This window comes from Macrobrachium rosenbergii, chromosome 9 (genome assembly GCF_040412425.1).
Source record: "Macrobrachium rosenbergii isolate ZJJX-2024 chromosome 9, ASM4041242v1, whole genome shotgun sequence".
NCBI classification, from domain to species: Eukaryota; Metazoa; Arthropoda; class Malacostraca; order Decapoda; family Palaemonidae; genus Macrobrachium; species Macrobrachium rosenbergii.
Window position 1 is genome coordinate 8,655,162 of NC_089749.1, and position 10,297 is coordinate 8,665,458.

The following is a 10,297-nucleotide window of genomic DNA, read 5'->3' on the forward strand; positions in this document are numbered from 1 at the left end:
AAAAAAATATATATATAAATATAGATGGGTCGAGGGACATCATAAATCACGAAGGAACACGAAAACAGAGACGGGGATCCATCAGCAACTCCCAGTTAATTCGAGGAGATACAAAATGAAAAGACAAATGTCCACATTGCAGTGACAAGCCGGCACACATGGTGATTGGAGACTGAGCCATTGTTTGCTTAGTATTTGGGAGAGAGAGAGAGAGAGAGAGAGAGAGAGAGAGAGAGAGAGAGAGAGAGAGAGAGAGAGAGAGACAAACACACACACACACAGAGAGAGAGAGAGAGAGAGAGAGAGAGAGAGAGAGAGAGACACACACACACACACAGAGAGAGAGAGAGAGAGAGAGAGAGAGAGAGAGAGAGAGAGAGAGAGAGAGAGAGAGAGAGAGACTATCAATATGCAGACAGACAGAGATAGAGAAACAGAGAGAGAGAGAAAGCAAGACACACACACACACAGAAACAGAGAGAGAGAGAGAGAGAGAGAGAGAGAGAGAGAGAGAGAGAGAGAGAGAGAGAGACAGCCTATCAATATGCGTGGCTTAGTGCGGCGCGCATGCGCGTCAGTCAACATCGATTGGTATGGTAGGGAATAGAGGTAGGGATGTGGGGGGGAGGGGGGAGGGGTGGGTTATTGGGCTGACAGAACGCAAAGTGGACAAGTTTGGAAATTACAGATTTGGGGAGAAAGTTGTGCGAGTCAGATGGTATTCAGATGAAGAAATAATACACGTCTTTGGACACATAAGACACTGCTAGATTTATGTGTATGTATGTATGTATGTATGTATGTATGTATATGTAATGGCAATATGTATGTATGTATGTATATGTGTGTGTATAATAATATATATATATATATATATATATATATATATATATATATAAACATATATATATATATATATATATATATATATATACATATAAATATATACATATGTATATATATACATATATATATATATATATATATATATATATATATATATATATATATATATATAAATCCCTATTCATATACCATCGTATATATATATATATATATATATATATAAATATATATATATATATATATAAATATATATATATATATATATATATATATATATATATATATATATATATGACACGAATATTTAAATGTATAAAATAGCTCAAAGAACTCACTCATTTTCACTTCATAAAAATATGACAAATCGATTTTTTTTTCTTAAACTTCCTTTTGTATCGCAAAACCCTAAAATTTCAATTAGGAATTCTCGTACACCCAGACCAAGTTACCACTTTGCCCAGCAAATGCATAGCTAATTCGAAAGCCAAGATCATAACAAATAATGCGAGGACTCGTGAGCGATTACTAATAGACGAACCTATTCAATCCACAGCGAATTCGTCTTGACACAGATTAATATTCCATTTTGACACAAGTCGTAAAGTCGCTGACTTGTGGGGATGTCTGGCTTTCAAAGACTTGTTCACATGATCCTTATGGTATATTGTCGAGTATTTATGTATGAAGTGGAAGTGTTAGTGACACGCAGTATTGGAAAAGATTTACTGGTGGAAATGAATTTTAAAAGTATTCGTGTATTTTGTTTGTATAATACACTTTGAAAAATATTCTCAGATACATTTTTCTTTATATGATTTTCTTTATAGCCTATATAGGACATTATAAAAATATAAAAATATAAGTAAAATAAATAAAATGAATATATATATCTTCTTCTTCTTCTTCTTTTAATGCTTTATATTTATATATATATATATATATATATATATATATATATATATATATATATATATATATATATATATATATATATATATATATATATATATATATTATATATATATATACAAAGTAAATAATTAAGTAGCAAGATAAATTATAAAAATCATCATGAATTTTGTCTCCATAAAACGAATACATAAAACTACCAAAAGATCATTTTCACTTTATATATATTGGTTTCATTATATCACGTAACTTTAATACAAAATATTAAAAAATATCTTTTGGGAATATAAAAAATTACGTAATTGAAAAACTAAACAAAAATCTATGAGTCAATTGGGAATATAATATAATTCAGAAAAAGGAAAATTAAAAAACTGAGTCAAATGGGATAAAATAAAAAAAAATACAAAAATAAAACAAAAAAACTATGAATCAATCCTAACACACCCAGACCTCATAAAACAAAGACTACCGCATCGAGTGCGTTCTCTCCATCTTGGAAATTGCTTAGAATCCATCGTCCCCAGGAATGCAAAATACATCCTCAGTAACAATAGCTCCTTCAAATATGCATATTCAAATCCCCCCAAAGTCAACTTCACGGAGTTCTGATCGACGCAGGACAGAGACTAGAGACCACAGACCACATACCAGAGATCAGAGACCACAGACTGCAGACCAGAGACCAGAGACCACAGACTGCAGACCAGAGATCAGAGACCACAGACCAGAGATCAGAGACCACAGACCAGAGATCAGAGATCAGAGACCAAAGACCACAGACCAAAGATCAGAGACCACAGACCAGAGATCAGAGACCAGAGATCAGAGACCACAGACCAGAGATCAGAGACCAGACACCACAGACCACAGACCAAAGATCAGAGACCACAGACCAGAGATCAGAGATCAGAGATCAGAGACCACAGACCAAAGACCACAGACCACAGACCAGAGATCAAAGGCCACAGACCAGAGATCAGAGACCAGAGACCAGAGACCAAAGACCACAGACCAAAGATCAGAGACCACAGACCAGAGATCAGAGACCAAAGACCACAGACCAGAGATCAGAGACCACAGACCAGAGATCAGAGATCAGAGATCAGAGACCAGAGATCAAAGATCAGAGATCAGAGACCAAAGACCACAGACCAAAGATCAGAGACCACAGACCACAAACCAGAGATCAGAGACAACAGACAAAAGACCAAAGACCACAGACCAGAGACCACAGAAAAGAGCTCACAGACCACAAACCAAAGATCAGAGACGACAGACCACAAACCAGAGATTAGAGACCGCAGACCACAGACCAAAGATCACAGACTACAGACCAGAGATCACAGACCACAGACCAGTAACTTAGCTGAATCTTAGAATGGTACCAAAGGGAACTGAGAGACCAGATTGTCTGTTTGGAAAGTTAGTGTATTTTCTGAGTCTGTTTACTCACCGATTTTATTTGGGGTTTAAAACTGGTATTATACTAAATGTTATTGAATGTCTCTATACAATGAGGAAATATTGGCGTTTAAAATTATTATTTTGCTAAATCAATATTTATTTTTACAGTGTTATTGAATGTCTCTATACAATGATTAAAAGTGTTTTGAAACTTAAAAAGAAATAATCCAGATTTTTTACGAAATCTGATTGCGGAAAATAAAAAAATAAATCAGTTAAAATCATTGACGAAATGTGAATAGCATAAAAACTTACAATTTACGTACAGGGTGATACTGTTTTGGTAAACTATTTCATTTTACATTTTTGGTCAAGAAATCCTAGACCTATCAACTGAACCAGAAATATGAAAAATCAATACTTTTTTCATTTCCTTCTTAGCCACAACTCATCTTGATAATTCCTTATACCTGGCACCTAAAATTCAAACAATCCTTAGATTTCACAAACCAGCTGATGATTAAAAAAAATCCAAATAATATTGTTAATATTGGCACACTGTATGTTAATTATAATTCTAACAAACTTGTAGACAATGATTAATAGTGAAAACAATGGTGATTAACGAATACAAAAAACATTGTTAATATTGGCACATTCAGTTAACAAATAATAATTATGGAGCATGTTAATCATAATCCTAACAAACTTATGAAAAATTATTCATGATGAAAATAATGGCGATTAATATATACAATTCGGAAAAATTAACACTTAAAAAACTATAATAAATATGGGGGCATGTTAATTATAATTCTAACAAACCAGTTAATAATGAATGATGCTGAAGACAATGGTAATTAATGAATAATATCGTCACACACAATCAACAAACAATAATGAATATGGCGCATGTTCATTACAATCCTAACAAACATGCGGACACTGATCAGTGCTGAAGATGATTGTGGATAAAGCAAAAAAATAATCATTAATAAATGCAAATACATGAAAAAAATGGATAATGCCAAAAAATATTTGTACTCACCAAAGCTTGAGAAGGCCCTTGTCTAGTTCATCATTTTTTGTTGAGTATTCAGTTTCATTAAGCCAAAGCTAGGCAGGGGGGTATCAACAAGGTGTTGGGGGTATGGGTAAGGCTGGTAATGCTTACAAGACCAATTTATAAATTGCTAATGTAATCCAGAAAGACGTGGGCATGAAGAGGTCTGCTGTGGGTTCATAGAATTTGACCTCATCAGAAGAAGGTTCCACAGGTTTGGAATCGATGCCAGTGGTGGCTTTGGCACTCTAACTGGCTTCAAAACTGATGGAGTGCCACAATTACTGGCACATATATGGAGATAGCTCTTCACAATCTGTGTCACTATCACTGTTATATGGATGCACCAACTCGTCCCTGCCACTGTAATCGTCATGATAATGAGACCCTTTCTCTCTCTTTTCATACGTGGTTGCTTGGTCTAATGGCCTAAGGGGATGGACCATCACATTCTGTATCACTATCACTGTATCACCATCACTCGCCATCTGGTGTGTCACTGTCACTATAATCGTCATGATAATGAGACACTTTCTCTCTCTCTCTTCATGCACGGTTGCTAAGCCTAGTGGCACAAGAAGTTAGCTCATCACATTCTGCATCACTATCACTGTTAAATGATCGCACTCCATCACCATCTGCTGCAGCGTCACTGTCACCATAATCGTGAAGATAATGAGACCCTTCTTCTTTTGCAGGCTAGGCTTAGGCTAGTATCCTACCCTTTACCTTTCGCTGTTTCCCTTCTTCTCTTGACCATCACTGCTTCCCTCTTCACCATCTTTTATGATGACAATCCCTAGTGCGATGGCAACACTATCATCAAGATATAGGACCGGGAAGACTCATCATCGTCATCACTATCATCACCATCTGAGCACCTAACATCATCCGAAGCAGCCTAACGCTTACCATAGCAAGACCAACACACGGATCTATTTCCCGTTTTCTATATGGGATCCGGGAGCTGCCCGGGTATATAGAACACTTCTATATACTCTACATTGTCTAAACTCACTATGGCACTATAATTATCACTCGACGGTTCATAATACCGACGATAATTGCAATAAAGTTTATGAACCACTCACGTGTTAATGACTACTGAACATGTCGCGCGCTGATTGGCTGTCAGCCGGCGTCCGGCCCGTAATAGTAGTTTTAGTGATGTTATTCTTTGTAACGGCTCTCTAGAAATATGGTTCCTAGATTAACCGGCCCGGATTACGGCGTTTAACTTTGTTCTCGATGGCGGGACTTCTTCCTACTGCGTTCTCCTGAAACGTATTAAGTTGTCACTCGCTTTAGGCTGAAAATGCTCTGCATTCGAAGCAGTTTTCGACCATAATGGAGACGGGAAATGGTATTACTCTTAATGCCACATTGTTCTCGAATGTTTGGGGAAGGTTGTATCTTAGTTGGAGTGGTTGGACAGCAAAATAAAGAGATCCAGAAGATGAATGAGAGGGAATACGAGTGATCTAAAGGTGGAACTGGGAGAAAATCCCACCATTGCACTGAAGAGTAATAGTTAGAGAGGTTGGACAGCAAAACTGAATAAAGGAATAAAGAAAGCGGGAATGGAGATAAAATATAAAACTAAAGATTATGCACAGCTAGGGGCGGAAGGGAAACACTGCAAACACCATTTACTAATGCCTACAGTGCTCCACGTGAGGTGCACTGACGGCATTGACCCCTAAGGAGATATCTGAGGAAGGGATTCCCATTATTCTCACCTGAGTTATGTTGAGAATGGCGCATAACATGTTTCTCGAGCGTCTAAATTCACTGATGTGGCTTATAGTTCGTGAGAAACTTTCCACCAAAACATAGACATGGTAAAATAACATATTTTTTTTAACATATTTCGTCTATTAAGTGTCTAAAAAACCGCAATTTAATGAGATGTCGGACTTTTTGTAATGATAAATAAACGCTCTGATTTATCTTCAATAATTTCTGTAAAAACTATAAACTGCGTCTCAGTTTAAGATCAAATCAATATAATCAATATCTCCATTTTTTTAAGAAAAATATTAATATTAATATTTCTCCATATCACATTTGTGACTCAGTTTCAGACTGAATCAATATCTCCATTTTCCAAAAAAAAAAAAATTATATTAATATTCCCACATATCACATTTATAAGGCAGCCCTCTCTCTCTCTCTCTCTCTCTCTCTCTCTCTCTCTCTCTCTCTCTCTCTCTCTCTCTCTCTCTCTCTCTCTCTCCTAGCAGAACCCCCAAATAATCTAGTTTAGGTAACAAAAGGCGAGAGATCTCAAAAATTACCCTCGTAACGAGATCCGATTACTTCAGAGCTGTAAAGGAAAAATAAATGTATTATCGCTGAATTCCGAATAGCATTCCTATAACCCGGAATTGCTTTGGGGTAAAAAAAAAAAAAAAAACAAATCTCGTTCGGATAATCACAATCATGCCTCTGTTATGGAGAATGTTCTGTTATGGAGAATGTTCTGTGGGAGTCTTTAAGATGTGTAGTGAATGTTGAGTGTACATTTTTGTTCGTTATACTTAACAAGTAGACATCGTGCTTTAAAAATATAAGTAGTTAATTTTAGTGCCGGAAGTAAGGGTCCACCTATATGAAAGAAAATATTAATGATAGTTAATTTATTTCATTGCTGGAAAGGTGTACATAAAATCTTCATTTTGTGTATGTGTGTATGTATGTATGTATGTATGTATATATATATTATATATATATATATATATGTATTAATGAATATATATATATTATATTCATTAATATATATATATATATATATATATATATATATATATATATATATATATATATATATGTACAACCTTAATAAAAAATAACTGTACTTTATTCATTTCAGTTATTGGAAGTGGGGTGCACCTATGTAAAAAAAAAAATAAGTATACTTTATTTATCTTATTACTGGAAAGGAGTATATAAACTTAATTTATTTTATATACTTGGAAAAAAGAATAATTCATACAATTATTAGAAGAAAATTGCACCAACATAAAAAGATAAAGAGTACTTTTTAGTTTTCTATAAAAGAATACTATTGTGGCGGCTTTGTCTGTCCGTCCGCACTTTTTTCTGTCCGCACTTTTTCTGTCCGTCCTCAGATCTTAAAACCTACTGGGGCTAGAGGGCTGCAAAGTGGTATGTTGATCACCCACCCTCCAATCATCAAACATACCAAATTGCAGCCCTCTAGCCTCTGTAGTTTTTATTTTATTTAAGGTTAAAGTTAGCCATAATCGTGCATCTGGCAACGATATAGGACAGGCCACCACCAGGCGGTGGTTAAAGTTTCATGGGCCGCGGCTCATACAGCATTATACCGAGACCACCGAAAGATAGATCTATTTTCGGTGGCCTTGAATATACGCTGTGGCGGCTGTGCAAAAAAACTCGATTGCGCATAAGAAACTTCGGGGCATTTTTTACTTGATTTCTTTTTTAATCATTAAATCACTTGTAATGATATTCAATATATGCGAAAGTTGTTCAGTTTTTATCTAACGGGGAAATTAATATATGTTGTGGGGGGGCTTATGATAAAACTGTCAGTTTATCAGAAAAATCAAACAAAAAATGGTGGCTTGTTAAAGTTCTTTGTGTTGATAAAAGAAATTGAAAATAATATAGATATATGTATATATATAAATATTTATAAATATATTCATACATATTATGTATATATAAATATATGTATATATACGTGTATATATATACATATATATTATATACAGACATGGCCAATTGGGCACAGTCTGTCATTTCAACTAGTTTCGATCTTTCCATGTATTAATACAAATTCTAAAAAAATCCATAATTTCCTCAGGAAAATTTCATGAACACGAATCACACAGCAGGACAAAAGATTTAAAAAAAAAAAACAAAAAAAGAAAACGGAAAATTGGGACAGCAAGTCCCTCTTTGTACAACCAGCAGTTCGAATGGCTTTTGCAACATTGCAACAAACAGTAAGTCACAAATTGAATTCCCTTTTGATGGGGCCAGAATTTTTGTTCATTGACCCAGTAATCCAGAAAGAGGTAAAAAAAAGATTATAAAAAAAGGAGAAAATTTGGGGTAAAACCGGTGGTTAATGTAACAACGACCAAAAAATGCCAATTTCGGTTCAGTCAGCAATTGCAAGTTAATAACGATTCCTAATTGACCAGTGAATGGGCGGCGGACGGGCGGCTGATATCGTGTCGCTTTTCCTAATTTGGTTTTGATTAAGGCTGAGGGCGCAATTTTTCCCCCCCTCGCCCCCTTTCCGTAACCCTCACACCTCCCCCTCTCCCCACAGCGTTCAAAAAATGTAAATATTTTCAGGAGACAAAAAAAAAAAAAAAGTGGATGACAACTCTTCGGATGAAGGGTTTCTCGTGACGTGATTCTCCCCCCCCACCATCACCCCCTCCCTTCCCCAAAGCGTTCCAAAATGTAAATATTTTCGGGAGGCCAAAAAAAAAAAAACAATACGCAGATCATCAGTTAGTTCCAGTACTGTGAATTTTTGTAATTCTTCCAGTTGAAAAGACCGAGTTCCAGCATTCTGGATTTTGTAATACTTCAACTTGAAAAGATCGACGGGTCTTTTCGAAGTTCAGAGCTGCTGACATGTTTTCATGGGAAATCTAGAATCATTAGGAGTCTTTTCAGTTTAAAATATCGTCAATTTTATCTCATTTTTCTTTTTAATGTCGTTTCTTAGTTAGAGAAGGAAATTATCAACAATAAATAAAGTATAAAACAGATCTAAGGCTTTTTTAAAACCCTCAGTTTTGCTATATTTTAAAATAAAAGTTAATGCTTCAGACTGGAGGTTCCAATATTAATTCATGTTCTTCATTGTTAATCTAATTGGTTTCAGACCATTTACGAATCTATCAAGACACAACATCATAAATTCTATCTCATTTTTCTATTTCATGTCGTTTCTTGGTTGGAGATGGAAATGATCAACAATAAATAAAACATAAAACTGACCTAAGACCTTTTTAAAAGCCTCAGTTGTGCTATATTCAAATTTAAGGTTAATAATACTTCAGAATGGAGGTTCCAACATTAATTCGTGTTTTCATAATTCACGTTTTTAGAGGTGGAAACTATCAACAATAAATAAAGCATGAAACTAACCTAAGACCTTTTTAAAAGGCTCAGTTTTGCTATATTCAAATTTAACGTTAATACTTCAGAACGGAGGTTCCAATACTTTTTCTGACTCAGGAGAACAACAAGAAGAAAAGAGTGAAAGTACATAACAAGAGTGACTGACGTTCGATTTATCACCCCTGACATTACGTGATCATCATCGTTTATCCACCCTGACCTGGAATTCAGAAGAGAAGAAGAAGAAGAAGAAGAAGAAGAAGAAGAAGAAGAAGAAGAAGAAGAGGAGGAGGAGGAGGAGGAGGAGGAGGAGGAGGAGGAAGAGGGAGGAGGAGGAGGAAGAAGAAGAAGAAGAAGAAGAAGAAGAAGAGAAAAGAAGAAGAAGAAGAAGAAGAAGAGAAACAGAGAGAGAGAGAGAGAGACAGACAGACAGACAGACAGCTATCGGAGGCCAGTCATTCGAAGCAGGCAAAACTGGCTAGTGGGCGGCCCCGCCCAGCCCAGCCCAGCCCCTGGAACGCCCATCACCTTCCTTCCTCGTGCCAGACGACTTCCAAAAGGGAATGTCTAAACCGGCCGAGAGAAAAATCACCTGCAGTTTCCGATGGCTAATGGATGGATCTAGCTTCCGGAGAATCTGTTAATGTACTTCATTTCTCTGGTTTCTGATCTTCCAGCACACCCTCCTCCCCCCCACCGGCCTCTCTCCACCACCACCTCCCCCAACACATAAACCCCTCTTCTCCAATCCTCTCTTACCAGTTCCTCCAACACTAGCGTATCTCTTCCTCCAACCCTGAATGCAACCATGCCTCTTCGTCGCTACCTTCTCCACCATTCCCCCAACACACAAATCCCTCTTCTCCAACCCTCTCCTACTCCTTCCTCCAACACTAGCATATCCCTTTCTCCAACCCTGAATGCTTACACGCCCCTCCA

The 10,297-nt window shown here is 36.2% G+C and overlaps 1 protein-coding gene across 1 annotated transcript; it reads left to right on the top strand.

Annotated features, from left to right (window-relative positions):
* Positions 1 to 2,323: 2,323 nt before the first annotated feature.
* LOC136842156 (pre-mRNA-splicing factor 38B-like) lies at positions 2,324 to 3,124 on the top strand. The gene has a single exon (XM_067109516.1). The coding sequence runs from the start codon at positions 2,324 to 2,326 to the stop codon at positions 3,122 to 3,124; it is 801 nt and encodes a 266-aa protein (XP_066965617.1).
* Positions 3,125 to 10,297: the final 7,173 nt, after the last annotated feature.